Source organism: Chiroxiphia lanceolata, chromosome 5, assembly GCF_009829145.1.
Source record: "Chiroxiphia lanceolata isolate bChiLan1 chromosome 5, bChiLan1.pri, whole genome shotgun sequence".
Lineage (NCBI taxonomy): Eukaryota > Metazoa > Chordata > Aves > Passeriformes > Pipridae > Chiroxiphia > Chiroxiphia lanceolata.
Genome location: NC_045641.1, coordinates 63046340 through 63068053, shown reverse-complemented (window position 1 = coordinate 63068053; position 21714 = coordinate 63046340). Strand labels below are relative to the sequence as shown.

Sequence of the window (21714 nt, the reverse complement as noted above, 5' to 3'; positions counted from 1 at the left end):
AGAACGTACTTTATACAAAATAACCAATTTATATGGAAATAAAATCTACAGACCTCCAAGGATCAAGATTTTAAAAAAGTTCTTTAAAAAAATTACCCAACACACAGTATTAAACTAACTATTGAGGTAACTGTCGCTCTTGGGGAACAAAGGTAATCAGCAGACCAAGACAAAATATACACAATATAAAAATAAATAGCATTCCCCTTTCCAGTATTGACCAGGAAAGTTCACACAACTTTGCAGCAGCAGGAGAGAGAAGAGGATCCCTGACACTGTGCTCTACAGGATGGGGAGGGACGCAGGGGTGAGAACCAGGGTTCCTGGGCAGCAGGTGATGGGAGAGGTGCAGCACCTGAGCTCCTGCTGGGGAAAGAAGCGCTGGGGCGAGCAGCTCCAGCATGAACTCCTTCTTGCACTGAGAAACTCAGGCTATTAAATCCAGCCTTCCATAAACAGCACGGGCAGCTGCCCAGCCCAGTTTCTACTTGAGTCAAAGACAAGCAAGACCAGTCCTTGAGTGTTACATCCCACCCCCAGCAAGGCGTGCCAGTGCAGAACCCCATGCAGGTCAGATTCCCCCACAGAGGGACACAGGCAGAGGTTGTTTTCACAGCTTGGTGTGGGAGGTCTCTGCTGCAGCATCAGCTCACCCTCCCATTGCCCTGGGACAGTTGCAAGCAGTTGACAAGGGCCAGGCTTGCCCCATGGCCTCTTAGACCCCTCCCTGCCCAACAACAAAAAACACAGCAACATAAGAACAGCCTCACCCAAAAAAAGAAAGGCCCCCGTTTTCTCCTTGTGCCCCCGACAGACAGATTACATTCTTTACAAACTTACAATAATACAAAAAAACCCCAAAAAAACAATGTTACCCAACTTCAGAAAAATGAATGGACATAGTGGCATTGGCTCTCCTGCCTCTCCCATCAATGCCAAGTGAACCAGCAGTGGGTCACTCTCCTCCCCCAGAGGCATTAAATCAGTGGTCCACCCACCCCTTGCTCCATGGCAGCAACAGGCAACCCCCTCTTACATGTGCTCTGCTTTGTGGATGAAGCTCAACTTTACCAACTTGCTCCCTCCTCTTTCTGCCTTCCCAAACACAGAAGCAGCAACGAGCTCTCTCAGGGCTACCTAAATCAACCCACCAGTCTTTGGGAAAGCAGGAATGTGGCACAGATAAAATGCAGGGCCACAGAAAGCACCTTGCTTCCCACTGAAACTGTGAAGCCCGGCAGCGTGTTCCATAGCCATGCACTCCGTGAAACAGCGTGGGAACATCAAAGTTGCACTGCTGCACATTATTATTGCTTGGAAAAAGATCAGGCAGCAATGTTCATTGATAGATCATGGAAGAGAGACAAGAGTTTTCACAGTTGTACAGAGTATATATTTTTAATCTAAAACCCCTTGGAAGCAGACATGCCAGGACCATGTGCTGGAACCCTGCAGAGGGACCAGGAGCAAATCCTTGTGCTGGCAGAGGGACAGACGTCGCTGTGCCAGGGTGGCAAACCCCAGGGGCACATGAGAGAACACTCATGAGCCACTGAGGACACCTTAATTTCATGAGGAGAGTAAATGTGTTCTCCCCACCTGCTGTCTGTATGCCTGTGCAGAGGAGACAGCTGGCAAGTTGAACCTTCTGCCCTTATGCTCGCGTGGGCAGTGAGCTTTCATCTCTGCACTTGACAGCAACCGACTGCAGCAAAGCGAGCAGAGGGAAAGAAACTTGAAAGCTAGGAAGCAAGGAGAGGGGAAGTGTTGGCATATGACACAAAAGGGGATCAGAGGACTTTTCAGACTAGAAGTTGAGGCCTGAGCTCCTGTAGCTGCCCGGCTGGCTTCAGAAAGGGAGATCACTCCTCTACCATGCTCCAAAATGTTTGAGGGCACCAGGTGTCTGTGTGCCTCCTAATCATTTGATGCCCAAAGGAGTCCTTTATGGCTGTCTGGTCCAACTTTGTTCACAACAAGGGAATTTTACCCACACAGAGCCAGTTCCACTTTTATTTAGAAGGTATTCCACTTACTGCCCTTCTGCTAAGTGAGCCAAGTATTTCCAAATAGAAGGGGCAAAGGACAGAGGGGCTTGCTAGAGTTAGTAAAAATCCCAGTTAAGCCTGAGCTCTAATTAATCCTTTGTCTCCTCTTCTACTGGTGGACATAGCCCTTGCTCTCTCCTGGATGCACAGTCTACTTTGATATCCATGCTTCAAAAAGAGGAAGACATTCGCCGAAAGAAATCTAGGCCACTGCTGCAAATGAAGGAAAAGAGCCCTCAGCCAATGCCAGACCAGCAGTGTTAAATCTACAAAACACTCCGTGGTCTCTCAAAGCCTGCATGTGAGCCGAGGCAGGACAGTCACCAAAAAGGGAACAGCACCACACAGCTCGCTGCAACCTCTGCTTCAAAGGTACGCTTGGATGTTACCATCTAGTTTCAAACAAAACCTCTGTCCTGAACCTCCTTGCCTAGGGGTGGACTCAGCCTTGCTCTTGTCATCCCCAGGAGCTCCTATGGGGGGACAGCTGGAAGTGGGTCCCTCCCCAGCTCTTTTTCAGAGTGGGAGGTGGGCAGCAGGCAGAGAGTGAAAACCGGAGCGCGCAGTTCATTATGTGCCGGTTAAAAGCGTTTTCCTTCCGCATGGGCGGCAGGGGTCCTGCCAAGCCCCAGTGTGCTCACCCCCATCTGTATGTTAAACAGGTACAGATGGGGAAAGGCTGGAAGGTCAACGTTTGAGATGCTTTCTCGGCTACAATGAGCACACGCTCTTAAAGCTTGTCACATGGCCTGCAGCTGCAACCCCACTTTCCCAGCCTGCTATCTCAATTTCAGCCTTACGGAAAGGATACGGCTCCCACACACCTGCTCTCCAACAGCCAGCACCCGACTCAAGGCAAAACAGGAATTCTGCAAGAGCAAACTTCTCTGCCACCGATGCACCGCAGTAAAAACTTTTTAAGGGGTTGCCCTGATTAAGTGCAGGCCCAGTTGTGTGGTTGCTCTGCAGTGAGGGGAACCAGGAGCAACTACACCATCACAAATTCCCCTGCTATTCTTCTCCAAGCCACCCCTTGGGATGACACTTCTTTGTCACTCAGTTCATCACCTTCTCTGAAATTCCACAGTTCATACAGCAACACAGTCTTCTTGGAAAAAGAAAGCAGAACAAAGCCATCAAGAACAAAGAAACAGCCCTAACTGAACACAGAGATGCACAAAAGCCTGACAGAGATCAGTGGAGGAAATAAAGGGAGGTTGTTTTCTAATTATACTTTCATTTTAAATAGAGAAGTGTTGGGGTGAGAAGCTTCAGGAGAGCTGCCTCAGTCAGCGGAATGAAAGACAGCCTCTGTGACTAGCTTTCAGACAAGACATCAAGAAGCTGATAGCTCTCCAAGACCCCGAGAAACCACACTTACAAAAATATACACAGGCGATTTGCTTCGGAAAGTCTGCATGGGAAAGTCATTTGGCAGACAACAAAGAATCAGAAGCTCTTCCAAGAAAAGTGTCTCCATGTACTTAAAAGTCACAAATCCAACCAGTTGGGCCTTGAAGCCTCAAATTTACTTTCCCCTTTTGTCCTCTTCATTGCAGGCTGGTGCCTTGGATTGCTACTGAGTGGTTTGGTGGGATACACCATGGAATTTACAGACTGCAAACTTCTGCTAAACACAGCTAAAAGTCACTGTGAAGCCTCAGTGACAGCCCTTTTCATTGAATTGCCTGGGCCTGTCCTACTCTAAGACATCCAAAGCTTCAGAGTCCCTGGGGCAGTTTATAAAGCAGCCTTTGCAAAAGCAACTTGACATCTTGGGAGCTTGGGAACACCACACACCACTTACAAAGGACAAGGCAGTGGGGAGAGCAAGATGCTAAAAAGCCAGTGGCATACAGAGCTCTTCTGAGAACACTGGAAAATTTTGTCATGCTTCAGCATGGCCAACATCATCTTTGTTCTGTGTATTATATAGTCTTGTTTAACATGAAATCCATAATTATAGCAAAATACATCCTCTGTATGGAAAAAGTAATAGCTACAGGAAACTTTGCAAAGTCACCAGCTCAGGATGCTTTCTGAGAAAGGACCAACTGGTAATATATTGTGCTACAACAATGCTGGGGGGTGAGACAGAGGGCTTCCAACCAGTGACTAGAATTTCTCTCTATTGTGTTAAAATATTATTTAAGACAGTGACACAAGCATGGCACTCAAAAGCCAGGTTATTTTAAAGTGCAGCTGCACTTCTCCTGCACTGCATGCCAACTCATGGCAAAAAACACCACTCTGTACATAGAGAGCTGCCATTTTACTCTCTCCTAAATCCCTCAAACCTGTCTCTTTCATAATATCTACAAAGCACCCCTGTGCAGTATGGCTTGGGAAACCATAAACTATAAAATTCATATTATCGGCTCCTCCCCGTACATTTCCACTGGTGTTCCACCCCACCACTCTCTTCAGAGCCTTGTGCCCTCTGAGGGGTGCCAGTTTTCTGTAATTTCCTGATTGTGCCTAGCAAAATAGAGCTCTAATTTCGGGGGGGGGGTTCCCTAGACATTATAATAGGAAAACCCCCAAAGTCCCACTTACGAAGAAAGCATTTGAAAGTCTGGAGATTCTGAGCTAAGGTTCCACAACCAGCTCTCCATCTCAGTATGTCCTGTCCTCAGGATAGCCCTATCCCTTGTAGCCCAGCCAGTGTTCCCCCTATGCTATATTAGTACTTTTCTAACAGAAACCATCTGTCCTCACAACAGCAGCTTGTTAGTCTCTTTAATAAGAATAACTGACTACATCAAAAGCCATTTACCTAGAAACCCTCCCAGGAGGAGACAGCTTCACTACTCTTTTTTGTCTACCACCTGCAAGACAAATCTTTCCCCCAGACTTGCATTATGTCAGGTAAGGGAAAATATCTTCCTGTTGCACACTCCCTACAGGTTCCTCGGGGTATCTATCACTGTCTAACACTCCACTGTGCTCTCCAGGCAGACCACAAGCAATTCTTGCCTTTCTTGTTCAGCCCCTGTTTTGGCCTGGGCTTGGTACTCATCTAGACACTGTGACCACCAGAACCATGTCTGCAGTGCCAGTTCCAGCTGAAGTGTGCTTCAGCTTGCTTGGGGACTTTTTACAGCTTCTAAAATCCTCCTGTTCCACAACATTCACAATGAGCTGAATGAAAGGCACTTCAAATATTTGGGTGACTGTCTGTGATACAGAGGACAGGCTGAAGTATGGCAGGGATTGTTTGCAGGATCTACATTCACATTTCTAGAGTTTTGAATACTTTGCTACAAGTTATATTTTACCATTTATCTGTTTCTAAATGTACAGTGAACCCAAGATTATTTTACAAGGAGAAGCAACTGTGTTCTTGTTTGCCCCAGGTTTATTGTCTTGAAGAGCAGTTCTACTTGCACAGTTTTTTTATAAATACCCACCACTGCTTCAGTATCTCCTTTCAGTGAAGGACCAAGAGCTGCCTTTGGAGCAGCTGGGGCACCTCTGAAAACCAACTACCAGCTGAAGAGCCAGCAGCAAACCCTCAGATACGGGACAAATTCAGAAGAGCCATAGCATAATGTTCTTGGCTGGGGAGAGCAGTCACCCACTTCTCAGCCAAAGGACAACCTTCAGGATCATCTATTCCAGTTTATATCAATCCACCAGTGACAACTGCTCCCTGACAGATGAACACAACTGAAAAGAAAAACCACACCAAAAAATCATCTTCCTTTTTCTAATGTAATGGCATCTATAGATAGATATTGTAAGTAATTCACATTACACTGACATCTTCCTTTGCAGAGGAGCCAGCTGTCCCAGGCAACTCACTGGCCTAAGCAGCCAGCAGCTACAGTTCACAGACTGGCTGCAGCAGAGGGTGAGAACTACAGCTGTAAGATGAATTTTAACTTCTGTTAGGCTTGGAAAATGCCTTGGCCTTACACAGCTCACCAGAGGCAAAAGTACTGCAGCAACAGAGCAGTGAGGCTCATTGGTAAGAGGGCACTAACACAGCAGTCCTTCCATGTTCTATTTCAGGAAAGGGTAATTTCTCATCTTTTAGGCTTTGTGTGCTTCCAAAAGCTTAGGACAGAAGGAGTAATGACTCAGTCAGATGCTATTTGCCATTTGCTTGAACAGCTTTGCCAGCATGTGGTAGATCTACACAAAGTGGGACAAAGGTGGTGCAGTCACAGATGTTAAATCCAGCTAAAGATTCAGGTGATGGCACCATCCAAGACAAGAAAGCAGCCAGAAAAATTCTCCAGAAACCTGGAGACAAAGTCCCTCCCCATGTTGGTACCACAGACTAAAGGGCACGCTGCTCTGTCTTCCTTCTGCTGCCACTTGTGCTCTTGCTAGCATACTCTATCTGACACACTGGTACATCCTCCTGTAAACTGCACCACTGTCCCCACCCCAGTGCAACCAGCTGTCTGCCCACTCAGGTTACGGTCCCAGCAAGTCTTGCTGCCCAGCCTTGTAGAGTAATAACTCCCCAGCTCTCCCCAGAATAGCCAACTGTGTGTGCCTGTTAGCTTTAAGATGTGAATAAATGCAGATGGGAGTCCTGCTGAACTCCCTTGAACACCAGTGGTTGTCAAGATGCTGGCACACAGAGCTTCCCCAGTACAGTACTGGTGAGAAGAGCCCCTGCAGACTGTGCACAGGGAAACTGCCACTAGTCCTGTAGGACCTGCTGCTACATCATCAATGAAGACAAAAAAACCACCTCAACTCGAGCATGCAGCCCTCCTGTCCCCCAGCCCCTGAGCTGTGCCACCTTAACACCTGACTTTGAACCAGTGCTTTCTAATTCACCTGCAACTTGCGAATGCCAAAACCAACTCCACAGGCCAACAAATAGCTCACACTGCAGTAATCCTACCATTCCCCCAAGGCAGCCTCTTGCTCCTCCTCCTCAGCAAGCAAGAGTGGTCAGGAAGCCTGTGGTACTTTCTGCTTTGCTGCTGCTAAGAAGTGAATATAGCCCAGGGTCAGAGAAACAAAGGTGGGGACTTGGCTCCTCTCCTCAAGCAGCAGGGCAGTACAGATTTGCTCAGTTTGTTCTACTGGATGGGTGCTGCTGCACCCACAGCTGTGCAGGTTTCACCAAAATAAGTCTTAAGATGACCAGTTATGCCATTTTCTGTTTCCTAGAGCACATGTTTCTCCTATCAGAAAAAGGCAGGGAGAAAGGTCCTGTACTAGCAGAAGGGACAGTGCCATGAGTGTCCTGCCCTGGTTTCAGTTCCTGGTCCTGGTTTCCTTGTTCCCCCATGATGACAGGAGCTGGAAGTGCACTCAGGCCCTGGATCCAGAGGGGTGGAGATGGGGGTGAGAAGGGAAGGAGGAAGAAGGCAAGAGAAAGTGGAGGACATGTTATACTCCTGAGCAATTCATGCTATTAAGTCAACCAACCGTCGGGTCGTGTCTTGGTTGCAGAGGACAGGAAGGAGGACAGCAAGTCATCCATCACACATTCCCTCACCTCTCCCTGGTCCCCCCGAACCCCCACCCTATCCTGAAAGATTTCAGTGTGATATGATTGTAAACAGTTAACGATTCCTCCAGTGCTAAGCCCACTACAAGCTGGGCCCACCCCCTCCCCCATTATGTACAATACATTCACCAACAACAGAAATTTATTTAGAAAGGCAACAGGTTAAATTCTGTAAACTGGATCCAGCTCCAAAACACACACGTTAATACTACAAGTAAAATTTCATCATCGTCCTCTTCCACCCTGAAAAATATACCTGAGTTTAGCAGTCAATGAAAGTTTCCGCCCCCACCCCCGCCCTCCCCACCCGAAAATTCCCCCAAACCCTGAATGAGACGCAGTCTCCGGTCACGGAAAGCCACTAGTTTGCGGTGCTCGCCCTGTGGTGGGGAGCCAGCTGCTCGGCTGGCTGGGGCCCAGCACCGCCCCGGGTTTCCAACACAAAAGCCGTCACGGCACCATGTTCCACAGACCCAGGAAGCTACATGCTGCTCGGGCGAGGGGAGGGTGGGAGGAAGGCCTGCCCCTCCTCCTGGGTGTCCAAATCATGTGTGGCTTTCGTCTTCATGAGGTCCTTCCTTCCTCGGACTAGCTCTGAAAGAGGAAGAACAAGGGTTGGAAGCTTTAACTGGCAGCTTTAGAAAGGAGTGACCTCATGATTGCATGCAACCCTAGGTTATGTTTTGCAGTCAGCTAAGACTTTAGAGACATTCCCAACTCCTTTGCATAGCAGTAGTTAATTTCCCAGCTTCCTCCAGTTCCTCCCACTCTAATCAAACACTTTACTCCTTTAACCAGTGGGAAGAGAAAGACTTGCATTTCAGCTCTGCTCTCTCTAGCAGTCCTTACTTGATCCAGAGGCAGCACTGATGGTTTTTGTGATGTCAAATCTTCCCGGGACATTGTTGCTGTAGGCATCTTCGGGAAGGGAACTTGAGCCTGATGCATTTGCATTCTGGAGTCAGGTTGAATGGAGAGAATTTTAGCACATGAATATCAGGAGCAAATCCCTACTCTTGGTTCAAACTACTTCATTGAATGCATACATACAACATTAGCATACAAGCATGCAATCTTGTGTATTCCTCTGTCTGGTTTCCCCCCAAAACACAACCCTTAATCCATGCTACTCCCCCCAAAGGCTTAGCTGTAATCCAAGTTCCCTGAATACTAGAAGAATGAAGGACTGTCATGCTGTGACGAGGATAAAACAGTAACAATTGAACAGTAAAAACTGAACAGGCAATTTTTGGAGTAGCAGAATTTTCCACTTGGGAAAAAAATGTGATATGCACAGTCTCAGTGAGAAGCAACTTTCTGTGAGGGAAATCTGACACAGAGAGGAGGAGCGAATCAAGAGGAGGGGAAAAAGAAAGCAGCATTAAAGGAGTTCATAACAAGAGGCCAACTTCCAATTTAGTCAGCTACTCTGCCCCACTATAAGATGAAATAAAACACTTGCAAAGAAAATGGCAAGAGTACATTTGACTAAGAGATGCACAACCCTGAATTACACATTAACAAAACACTGTTAGATGAAACAAAGTACTGATGTGGGGATGGACGGGGCAGGCTAACAGGCTCTCCAGGATTGTTTTAAGGAGATGCATTGAGACTCTCTCTCCATCTTAGGAGAGCTCTTACTCCAAGGGTCTGAGCCACCTGTCAGACTTTCAACTTCATTTGCCATTTCCTCTGACTTCAAGCCACATCCTTTCAAGGATATCCAACAGCGACTGCCACCCAGGCATCACACCCCCCTCCCGCCTTGCCTTCTCGCAGAAAACACAGTCTTACCCCGAGGGTCTATACAAGTCCTGGGGTGGCCCCCCCATGCCACCTCCACTGCCTCTCTGCTCCATCAGCAAGGCCTGAAAGTGACCCATGTTCTCTTCTCGGCAGCGGTACAGGGGGCCCTCCTGAGAGAGGCCGTTGGCCTGGCTGGAGGCTGGATGGTGAGACGGGTGGGTGTTCATGGGCGATCCATACGTCCTGGGCTGGAAGTGACTGGTAGGATGCCGGGATCCATAAGGAGAGCCAGTCTGTAGCATTACCCCATGGGGAGGGAAAGCCGACGGGCCAAACCCCATCCCTGCACCCAGGTGTGGGGGGGGTGCTCCGTAGAGGAACTCCCCCGCTGCCACCGAGCTTTGCCTCTTCGTGGCTGCATTGTGGTTGTCCAAATCAAGAAACTCTTTGGGACTCTCTGGTCTTTCCTGGGGCTCCTCGGACTTCTCATCTTCAGGCCCCAGATCCTGCCCGTCGCTTGGAGAAACCTCTTTGGCACTTGCTACGTCCATGCGGTTGGGAGAGGCCAGGGCGGCGCTCAGTGCCTCGCAGCCCTGCAGGCCGCCGGCGGAACCCCGCTCTGGGAATGGGGCTCTGGCCAAGGGCGGGTGGGCACTGGGATGCCCGCTGGGGCTGGCCTGGGGGTGGAGAGGCCTCTGCCAGTCCGAATATCCCTGTGGGCAGGCGTAGTAGGGTGGTCGCTGGTAGTGGTGGTAGGAAGGTTGAGGCTGTGGCTGGTAAGGATACGGCATTCCCTGGGGGGGCCGGTACCGTGGGAAGACGCCGGGGTGGGCGCTGCTTGGCTGGAAACCCCGTGGAGGAAAATGCTGCGGGTGGGAGGCAGGAGGAGGTGGCTTCCCGCCCATCACCGGGCCAAAACCCTGCAGGCCTGGGTTGATGTGGTACCGCCCAGCCGAATTTGGGTATTCCAGACCGGGCATGTACAGAGGGTGATACTGGTTGGGGGTGGCCCCCATGGAGCCGGCATCCACGCCAGGAAGGCCGGTGCCCTGCCCCATGCAAGGCACGGTCGCTTCGGGCAGAGTCTTGCCCCCACCACAGAGGGGCTTCTCCAGCAGGTTGGCAGCCAGCCCCTTCCCCTCGGTGCCAGCTGCTGGCCCCTCACCCGCTGCCCCGTTCTGAGGCAGGGGACCCCCTCTTTCGGAGGTGGGCACCAGGTCCCTCACGCAGCCCGGGTCGCTGGTGTAGCCGCTCTCTGCTGACCATGCACCTTTGCCCTGCCCTGCCTTCAGCTCGCCCTTCACACCAGAGCCATCTGCCTCCCCATCCGGGGGCAAGGCGCGCCTGGTGCACTCCATGGGCAGCGGGGGCTTGGGATGAGGTAGGAGTTTGGCATAGGCCCCGTCGGGAATGCTGATGCACTGAGCCTTCTCGTCCATGCCTGCCGGTGTCTCCACTGAAAGAGAGAGAAGAAAGTCACACACTGGTCTAATTGGAAATGGTCCCTCTCCGCCTAACACATACACATGCCTGCTCATGCTCACCCAAAACACACATGCCAAAGAGTAATTCCTGCCAGGTTAACCAGGTCTACCAAACCTCTTTGATTGCTGACCCAAAGTTGCTGGGCAGCTCTGCCAAACAAGTCCCTAACATCTGGATGTAGAAAGCATTCCACTTTTATGCAAAAGGAAGAGAAAAAGGACTGTTTTTCTAAAGCCATGCAGGTCCTTCCATTGTCAGTACTCCAAAGCCTACAATGTCCTATCGTCTACACAAACCTCTCTACAGGGCTGTTGGAGCATGGCATCAGGACAACTGCTCTTCTCTGGGGCTGCAGCCTTCCTCCCACACCCATAACACAGTTTTTCCTTCAGAGATTTTTAGCAATTCTGAAGTGCATTTTTTTTTTTTTCAAATTTGGGTGACCTTTAGTAACTGCTCCTTGTGAAAGAGATCTTTTTAAAACTACTCAGGAGGTTGCACCACTCTTGGAAAGATGGCACACATGGGCTGAACCCTCATGACACAGATGCTCTGCAGTTTGCAAGCCACTGCTAAGTCACACCTCCACTGGAGTAACATGGCACGCGCGTTTGGTCTGACACACGGGGGTGCAGAGGCTGCCTAAAGGAGAGGCGGAGTTGGGAAATACCACAGTGGGGTCCACATGACAGCAAGATAAGAAGTCAGAGTAACAGCACTTTGATTTGATGCTGCCTTGCCCCTTCTGGTCACAGAATCATAAAATGGTTTGGGTTGGAAGGGATCTTAGAGGCCATTTAGTTCCAACCCCCCTGCCATGGGCAGGGGCACCTCCCAACAGACCACGTTGCTCAAAGTCTCATTCAGTCTGGTCTTGAACACTTCCAGGGATGGGGCATCCACAGCTTCTCTGGGTAACCTGTGCCAGTGCCTCACCACCCTCACAGGAAAGAATTTCTTCCTAATATCAAATTTAAACCTACCCTCCACAAACGCCATTTGCCCACAGCATGGGCAGAAGCGCCACCACACACCGAGATGCTGCAGAGCTGATCGCAGCCATATTTTAACCAACTGTGGTTTGAAGATGAGAGTACTCTGTCCTGCAATCACTCAACGTCCTTCCCTGGTCTCTGTTCTATATCCAGCAAGTTAAATTATAATGATAACTTTTAAGCAATGCCACACAAGGAAAGAGTTTCCTCTTAGTGCAAGGCACACAAGGGATTGATAAAAGATACAAGGGTTTTGATCTCTAGTTTACCAGCTAGAATTAATGAAAAAAAATTTTTTTTGATCTCTGCGTTATTTTGATCTCTACTTTAGGTTTTATTTTTAAGGTTGGGTTTCTTTTTCTTTTTTTAATCTGTAGTTTACTAGATAGAACAGATGAAATTCAACTGGAAGGTTGTGAGGGCACACATGACACACTGCCATCCCATGTGAACTGATACAGCTGCTCAGGGGCTTTTGGGTAGTCCTGTTGTGCGAAGATTTTGTGATGTTCAGAGTTCACAAGGCAGATGTGCATTTCAGAGGAGAAGCCATACTGATGTACACTTAAAGGAGTATATTTAATATATACTCCTTATATTTGTAAGCTGTTTCACACAACATCTCCTTTCCTTACCTAACTGTCTGCAGATCCCACTTTCATATTAACTCCAAGTGAGCTCTAGAAGCATCACAGCCTATGCTTTGCATTTGTACCCCATGGTAAACTGGTAACTTGCAGGTATAGCTGGGACAGAGGGGACTTCTGGCAGGCTACAGTGAAACAAAACAGCCTAGAAAAATCTAAGTGATGGATGGATTAGAAAACATATTCCAATTTATATTAAAAAAAATAAAAAGACACGTAAAAGCTGCATCCCTTCCAAGTATTTAATCAAAATTTGAATTATTTTCTGGGAGGTGCAGGCAGTGAAGGTCAACAATACCAGTGGGCACTCGAGGGTTTACCTTGGTTGCTCTCCATCTCCATGGTCTGCCCGGTTGGATCTTGCGAGCTCCCGTTTCCCACGACAGGTTTTGGGGGCTGCACGCCGGCGGCGGAGGCAGCGTGGGCCAGCTGGGGGAAGGGTCCGGGGAGGTGCGGCGGGGGCGGCTGGCGAGGGTGGTAAGGCACTCCCGGCGGGCACACGCGGGAGGAGAGCTGCTGCATGGCGATCATCTCCGGGCTGTCCATCATGGAGTCCCCGCCCTGGCACCCTCTCTGAACCTGAGGCGGTGCCCCAAACAGAGCGGCCGGTGGCTGTGGCATCCTCTGGCCGGCGGCTTTCCCGGGCGGTCGGATATACCCTGAGGGAGGCACCCCGTGAGGTAGGAAATTCGATTGCTCTGTCCACTGGCTGGGAGGCAGCGGCGGCCTCATGGCCCGGGGGTCCATCATATGACCCAGGGCACGGGGCTGGAGCGAGGGCCCCGGCCCCAGGGGCGCCTTCTCCTCCGGCCCCATGGCAGCCTGGCCAGCAGGGCCGTGGCTGCCATTCCACAGGGCTGGGTGTGCGCGGTTCAGGTACTTGTAGGGCCGGTACATGTGCCCCGGGGGGACCTCTGAGCCCTCCGGCGGCCTCACCGGGGGCCCGTTGTGCCTGGGTGGGAGGAAGCCCTGCTGGAACTGGGCTGGCGGGTAGACGGCGTCGGGCGGGGGGCCGCTGACCCTTCCCAGCTGCAGCGTGCCCGGCCGGGGGCCGAGGCCGGAGACGTGGGTGGGTCCCGCGCACGCCTGCTTCTCCGGAGTGGCCAGCCGGTGCCCACGGTGCTCGCTCAGTCCCACGGCCGGCTGCGGAGGAGGCAGGGAGAGAGAGAGAGAGACACGAGGTGGGTCTCAGTGAGAGCTGTCACACCTGTGGGTCCTGGGGTGCTGCAGCGTTCCTTACCTGCATGGCAAAGTGCTGGTGCTGCTGGACCGGGTCTCCAGGATGGGGCTCAGGCACTCGCGGAGAGCCGTACAGCTTCGTGGGATCCGACCCGCGCAAGGGACCAAACGTTCCTGGCACGGCTGGTCTCTGGGGGACGGGGAGGGGTGCAGGGAGGAGAAACAAAACAGCGTGTGAAGCACAAAAAAGTAACAGAAGTACTACAGGCTGGGGGAAGCCAAGGCTGGAGGTACCACACGGACGAGCAGATGGACTTTTTTGGAGATACCATGGAAAACCTGTAGACTCCCTTCTAGGAGGTGACACAGCTCCCTTACCAAAGCCGCTCTCTCACACCCCAGTCACTCACCTCTGCTTTTAGGTTGCAATATGCTCACTTACCACCCAAGTACTTGGGAGCGAGCAAGAAGACTGGAGAGGGCAGTGGTTTGCTCCAAGAAGTGGAGTGAACCACAAGACTATGGAAGCAGGAAAATAATGGGGGAATGTGCTAGACTTCCTTCAAAATACTTGATGCCTCCAGCTCTCCCTACTGCCTGCCACTATCTGCATCATAAGAATGGCTCTAAAAATTTTGTCTGATCTCCAGCTAAAAGGGCAAGGGATAGCCTGGATCTCAGAGGTGCAGCTGATACACCATACCACAAGACATCAGTGGTTAAAACAGAAAAGGCAGTGAAGGATGTGTGAGGAATAGCCCAGATGGGAGGCAGAACAGGTGGTATTCAGAGAAGAAATGCTGGGCTAAAGATAGGTCACTGCTGCAGTCCAGGGTGGCCTTTGTTTGATTTAGTTTACTGCTTTTATAAATACTCAAGGCACGAAGTGCAGTAGTACACAGATGGCACAAAGTTACCAGGCATCTGTAAACAATTGAGACAAAAGAAGACCAGCTTGTTTCAGCTTCATAAACTGGAGGTTAAGAGAGGAAATGTGATAGCTTCCCATGCACAATGGGGTAACTTTCTAAGGAGAGAAGAGAACTGGGGAAACCAGGGCTGGTGCAAGACTACACAGGGACATGCTGGCCATGGGAAACGTTAGGAGATTGAACTAGTGTGGCAAAGACTGAAATTGTACCAGTTTAAACCTAAGTGCTGGAAAGTTTCACTTGGAGAAACCATAGCCCTGACCCTTTATCTCTGGGAAAAGGTCCTTGCCAGGCAGTAGGGATTTCACAGTAGAAAGTTTCATTCTCCTTTAATTCCTCCCTCCCTCCACAGGTCTGATGGGCACAGAACAGTGGAGGCTGGTCCTTACCATCTGTCCGGGGTGTGGCACAGGGCTGGGCATGCCGCCGTACTGCAGGGAACGGGGGAAGCCTCGCCCGTTGGAAGGGCCCACCTCCCGAGTGGTCTGCATTGGGTTGCCACTTGGGTCCTCTACAGAGGACGAGGAGAAGGAGGAGGAAGAGGAAGAAGAGGAAGAAGCAGGAGCCCTGGAAGTAGCTCGATATGGTGGAGGTTTTCCTCCATTTTCCAGGCGTTGCTGTCTCTTGCCTGGCCCATCTGGGTCTCGCGACCGAGTCCAAACACTGCCCGTGCCGGAGCGGCCGGTCCGCCGGCTCCTCTTCTCTCGTCTCCCGTCTTCTCTGATCCAAAACTCTTCATCTGTGTCTCCATCTTCCCCAGGGAAGTGCTTCATCATTGCTCGGTGGAAACACCTCTCTAAGTTGTAAGCCATCTTGGTATATTCTGCAGTAGAAAAACCCCAAAAACATCAAGAACGGAGCCTTATAGAGAGAAACAACTATGCAACATCAGACTTTCCCCATCAGATGAATCATCTCCCCTCCTCCAAGTTTCTTTGAGAAAGACTTTTGTTTCTAACTAGTTGGCTTTGGTTCCTAAACTTCCATAAGCAACACAGATCTGTTCAGTAACCCCACCAGAGGACAGGCACATAGGCATGACAAAGTACCACTGGCGGCACGGTCTGCAGAGTCAGCATTAACTCTGTTTCAGAGTAGTGCCAAGAATTACATTAGAGGAGCACCACCTCTGCTTACAGAGATGTGTGACCTGCACAGTGCACAGTTAGCCAGCAAAGTGGTGGGAGAAGAAATGTGAACTTCCAGCAAGGCTATTTGATTACGTTCAGAGGCTTTTCTTGGACTCATTCGAATCTCTGCTATAGGCTACAAGACAGAGGAAAATCAGCAAACACATTTATTCAGGTACAGTTTCTAAAGCATTTGCTGGCCCTGACATGAGAGCTACTGCCAACACCAGAGTCCCCAGTGCATCATTTCCACAGGACAGTCCTGCTGAGATGGGCTTCTACTTTTTGTTGAGTGGGTAGGAAGGAAAAGACATGTGAGAGGTGTTAATGACAAGGCCTTGAAGCAAATGACCTTCCAGTTGTTTCCACTAAACTAACCCTGAAGTTCCCTGGGGGACAGAGCTCTGTCAGTGGCAGTGCAGGTATGCTTTTACTTGCAGCCAACAGCAACAAGCTGATTAGTTCCTAACTGTTATCCCTTTCAAGGTGTTGCTGGTGAGACACAGTCTGCAGTGATGACTCACCATATGGGAACTGATTTCTTACCTAAGTAACATGCAGAGTTTTAATTTTTAATTGGCATGGCAATTAAACCCAGGATTTCCCATTTGCAGACTCATGTTGTTCATTCAATAGACCAGGAACCTAAACCTGACATTTTCCATCCAAAGGACTACAAACCTGGTTCACTCCTCACTGTAGTACTCAAACACTGGGAGCTAACCAGACTCCAATGCTTTTCAAAGTCTGTGTTAGTTACTATAAGAAAAAGGGGCACACAGGCACACACAAGCACACGAAGAAATGAGCTCAGAAAGAAACAAGACTTTCTTCTCTTTATATGTTCTGCTGTCACCATCTACCAACAAGGCAGTCCTTAGTATCCCATGCCCCTTCCAGCACGGTCAAATTGTGCTAAAAGCCTCACTAAAACCCCAGGCCTTATTACTCAGAAGCTCCTACTCTTTCATCTGGCCTCCCAAAAATATCCTGAAAGAGAAGAAGCACAAATCAAGGACTGGTGAGGAGGAAGAGATCACTGCTTGCTTTGACCGAGCACTGCAAATAGACAAATTTATTATCTTACTGCTCTTACCACTGCCTTCGCCATTGTACTTAAGGCAGTTCCTGAACATGGTCTTCATATCACCCACAAATTCTTCCTTGGTGCAGTACTGACCTCCATTTAACTTCTTCTCCATGCTAGAGATATCCATGGGGGCCTGAAATACAACCACACCTCCCTTCAGTGACAGCAGGCGTAGTGGGGCGTACAAAGTTGGAGCTGTAGCTTCCTCAGGGAGGGGATGGGGCAGCAGAGGATGCTGTCCAGAGAGGAAGCCTCTCATCTTTGGTTTCCTTGACTTGTAAGGCTAGAAAGGACTACTGGAGACATGCAGTTTGAGAGGTGAGAGTAATACAGCCCACAAAATATCAAAAGACTTCCAAAAAACTGCCTCCTGGTCAACAAAGTGCATCAGTCAAGATGGCTGGATCACTTTCCATACCTTAATGATCTGGTAGTAGTTGGGAGCATAGGATTCATCAACGGGCTCCAAGAAGGGCCAAGAGTCCTTGTGAGCCTTCACCACATCTAGAACTGGTGTTAGCAAGAGAAAGGTGAATGGTTACACACGCACAGGGGAGGATTTCACTTTGAGCAAGTCATGCAAAGGGGAAAGCTGGGGTAGGACTAACCTTTGTACATGGCTGTGAACTCATCATCCAGTTCAAAGCTGCAATGAGAAGCACCACAGTGAATATGCAGACTGAGGACATGCTCTTGTACTTCATCTTCCCTTCCATCCATGCACAGTGTCACAATGCTGACAAATAGGCCTCATCACAAACACTCCTCTCATGTGGACCAAATTCAGATGTTTACCACCTTACTCCTCACTGTTCTCTACCCTCACTTCTCCCTCCTCACTCCTGTGAATGGGTACACTCCTCTCCTTGCCATACTCACTACTTCAATGCACTCACGTGCTGCAATGCCCAGTTGTGTACTCACATATCCTTGGTCCTTCGCTCTTCCCTGGAGGGGGAACTGGGATCCAGGTGGGACAGCTCAGGAGGGAGCTCCTTTCCCTGTGCCAGCAGCCAGGCCCGCTCTTCACGAAGTTTCCTCCTCCTGGCCCGTTCTGCAGTAGGAAGAGGTGAAAAAACATTCAGCACTACTTGTCAACTTCTTTCAGGGAAAAAGAAGGCAGGTCCTGCAGCTCTCAAGGACTCCAGTGAGATGGTCTTGCTCTTTTGGCAAAAGCAGCAACAGCACAGGAGCAGGTGAGGTGAGAATGCAGCGCACCATCAACACACCTCTTCACCCTCCCTTGGTTTACCATCACCGATTTTGAAGCATTGCCGTGACACAGATGCTCCCCTAGGCAGCTTTCAGAAGTGGTGTGGTACAGAGAGAGAAGTTCAACCAGACCTAGGCATAGATCAGCACTATGGAAAGAGCTGGCTTGTTGTTACCTTCCTTTAGGTGCTTTGGCTCAGGTAGGTAAACTCAAGGCAGCTGGTTTTGCACTGAAGGGGATGAAGAGCAGTGCAGGGGGAAAGGGTGAAGTTTTACCAGCTGAGTGGCAATGAGTAACTGGGGACATTAATATCCTCCATGATCATGGCTAGCTTTGGGAAGGTTGCTCAGGTGGGTCTTCATGGCCAGCAGCCAGAGCAAGCAAGCTGCCACACAGAAGGACCACTGGGACAGCTTTGATTTAAAGAGGTGAGAGACAGGAAGAAGCAATTCTAGTAATATAACCTGTGGTTTGCAACCAGACAGCTGGCTAACAGATTGCTTCATAATAGAAAGTTTATGGGCTCTTATGAACCTCATTTCCTTTCTCTTATAAGAAATCTGAATTCATTTGACTTGCAAAACACCTGTGGTTGGACCAACCTTGCGTAGGAGCAGAATTCTGTGAAAGTAGTGTTCAAGGAGAGATGTCACAGGAGTAGGACCCCTGAAAACAGGCCACATCAGGGAACACCCAGAGAGAAAGAAAGATGGGAGAGACTTGGCTAACACCCTCTATCAGAAGCTTCATATTTGGAAAATGTCAAAGACTCAGGAAGTACCAGCTCTGGTGGAAAAATATTAATTTAATGTCTTACTCTGTCAGTCAAAAACAAACTTGGGATAGCGGCTGAGGGCACAAAAAATGTAGGAATAGCTACAAAGTGGTTATTTATAAGGACATCCTTGGGCAGATATGTCAAACATTGGTAAAAGAAAGCCTGAATTTCCTGTTAGAAGACTCTGGGCAGCACTGAAGTTGGGAGTATAGGACTTGGTTCTAAGGTGTCCTACAGAATGTAACAGCATCTATTATAACATTTCATGATGATAAGTCCAACATCCAGTTGCAGGTAACAGAGATTATCTGAGTCTGTCCAAGCACAGTTCAGTACTTCATGCTTCTCTCCTAAAACTAGCATCACTCAGACAGCATTGCAATGGATGCATAAGTGAGAAAGCTGAGGAAAACAGGAAGCGATAATTTGGGCAGCAAAAGGAAAACCTCATGGCAACAGCAGCCAAGAGGTAAGGTGATGTAGATTTGTAGATTTTAGAAATCCTCCAAGGCCTGCCAAAGATGTGACTTGGTAAACTGACAGGAATTGAGGAGTGCTACCCTGGTACCAGACTGGATCTCAGTCAGGATTAATGGCAGGAACCTCTGCCACAGCTAGTGATTAACACAGCATGTTACATATCAGGCAGAGCTCTTTCTCACACTGTTGGCCGAGTCCTACCCAGCAGCTTTAAAATCTAAACAGTGCCCTAAAAAGTACCTCAACCAGCTAGAAAGTCATGTTTGTGAGAGATTATGACGAAGCAGCATCTTGAAGGAGAACTGAGAAACTCTAACCTGCTGTTGTGGTAGAAATCTAGAAAGCTGTCTTAACTCATAAATTCAGGAGACTACAGATGGGCCCAGCAGGAAACTTGCTACCTGGGGGTGTTCATTGGAGTGGGGGGAAGTGGAATCTCAGACTGGAAACAGGAACGTGTTTTAAAAAACAGCCATACAGTTCAAAACTGAGAAGAAGGTGAAGTGCTGATTAAGTTCATCAGAGAGCAGATATTTCACTTTGTATTTCACATCCTTCCTCTACAGAAGACCTAGGACTAGGGATGAGTTTAAACCAAAAGAAAAGCATCTCTGCCAAGAAAAGCTATGAATGTATGCTATTTTCTTTGAGTGGTTCTGATGTCTTTGAATCAGATGATGTAGTAATTGCATTTACCCAGAAAAGGAAGTGGCTTATCCCAAAGCAAAGCCATGTTACATTTATCTTTGCAGCTCTTCTGGAACCTCAAAATTAATTTTGTCTATACAGATGAAGAATTAAAGCACAGAGAATACGCAATTTTCCAAGGTGAAACAGATATCTGCAGCAGATATGGAAGCTGGATGAGTCTCAGTTTAAAGCACTGGATTAGCTAGGACTGGCAACCAGGAATATATGAAGGCCAAGGAAGTAATTGGATTTTCTAAGGGTTAGAAAGGTAAGCAGGTAAAAAACCCTATTCTTAGATAACATCTGGCACGCTACCAAACATCTGGTAGCAGACTGTTTCATCTTGGAAAGTTTACAAGGTTTGCATGAACCTAATCTTTTTTTCCTTTTCTGATTCTTTATCCCCTTAAGGACTCAGGATACTGATATTGCCACACACTACCACCACAGCTTTCTGAAGATGCTCAGCCTTTCCCTAGAACTGCAACAGCCCAGCCAGTCACTGTGGCAGAAGCTGCAGCTCAAGGATTTCCCGTAAGGGAAGCTGACAGAGAGAAGGTGGTCAGAAGTGAGCCTGCTCTGACACCCATGCCTACATGCCACAGCTGAATGCCTGCTGCCTGTGCCTTGAGCTGATGTACTGAACACATTAAATACATTTGTTTCTTGCAGAACGGTTTAACTCAGCATTTAATTCATAACCAAAAAAAAAAATAAATAATCAAACCAACATGTGAAGTTGCCACCTCTGGTGCTCTGGTAGCCTGGTCCCTTCATCTTTAGTTCTCCAATTGGTAAGGCCAGGAAAAAAATGTTACTCTTGCTACTCCTATGTTGTCCCCTTCCCTTTCTCCTCAAAGGGAATTCTTCTTTTATCATGGACTGGGCCAAAAGAACCAAATGCTATTTAGCAAGAGCAAATCCAGCTAATCCTGCACACAGGGAAATCCATAAGGAGGCAAGTAGGGAGATGGAAGAGAACTGAGAAACAACGTGAATAGCAGGAAAAAAAGCATAGCTGAGGGAGAAAATAAGCATGATTTGAGGAAGACAACAGAGTCAAAGGGTGTACTAGAGAACAGCCACCAACACCAAGGGAGATAGGCAAAGGAAAAGAAGCTACAGTCAGACTAATTTATCACAGGTAAGTACAAGAAAAGATATTCCCATTAGCAGGTCTGGCAGGGGAGGGATGTAAATGGCAGATCTTAATTCAAGATTTCAATCTTGGCTTTGAAAACTTCTACTTCTGCTTCACACTTGTCTGCACGTTACCTTCCACTGCTTTGACCTTTTCCTCCATCTCTCTCTTCCTCTCCTCCTTTAGCAGCTGTTCCTGCTCCCTCTTCTGCACTGCTATAAGGATCTGGCGTTCCTCCTCTTCCTCCCTGCGCCTCTGCTTCTCCATGGAACTCAGCACATTCGGGTTTACCTGTGACAGAACAGGGCACCAAAAACTGTAACACACTGGCTTATTCAAGTCTGAGCACAGGAAGGATTACTTTGAGCAAATATTAAAGCAGACCTACAATGAATGGCTGTGAGGAAAAAAAAAAAAGGGGAAAAATGGATTTGTATGCATGAATTCCTAGATGAAAAGCAACATGTAAAGGAAAGTTATTTGTCAAGCAATGAAATCCTACTGATACAAGGACAATGGAAGGAGAAGTGATGGGTTAGACAAGCTGCCATTCTGTCAGGGACACACCGTGTGTATTTCCCTTCCCTTCTGGGCAAAGGATTCAGGCTGTTGACAGCACCACAGAACACCTCTACCTCTTCCAGCTAGCAGAGCTCCAAGTGGGAAGTGTGAGCAGAA

At 48.8% G+C, this 21714-nt stretch overlaps 1 protein-coding gene across 2 annotated transcripts in view; it reads right to left on the bottom strand.

Annotated features, from left to right (window-relative positions):
- The window catches only part of LOC116787410 (cat eye syndrome critical region protein 2), a 102395-nt gene continuing 80681 nt past the window's right edge, over positions 1-21714 (bottom strand). For both annotated transcript variants that reach the window (XM_032688979.1, XM_032688980.1), the window contains 11 exons: positions 21171-21327; positions 17659-17788; positions 17343-17380; positions 17153-17244; positions 16741-16867; positions 14904-15337; positions 13644-13772; positions 12724-13546; positions 9325-10732; positions 8377-8482; positions 1-8121 (listed from right to left, as the gene is read on the bottom strand). In XM_032688979.1, coding sequence (XP_032544870.1) covers positions 8116-8121; positions 8377-8482; positions 9325-10732; positions 12724-13546; positions 13644-13772; positions 14904-15337; positions 16741-16867; positions 17153-17244; positions 17343-17380; positions 17659-17788; positions 21171-21327 — 3450 coding nt within the window. In that variant the 3' untranslated portion in view covers positions 1-8115. The remainder of the gene's footprint in view (positions 8122-8376; positions 8483-9324; positions 10733-12723; positions 13547-13643; positions 13773-14903; positions 15338-16740; positions 16868-17152; positions 17245-17342; positions 17381-17658; positions 17789-21170; positions 21328-21714) is intronic.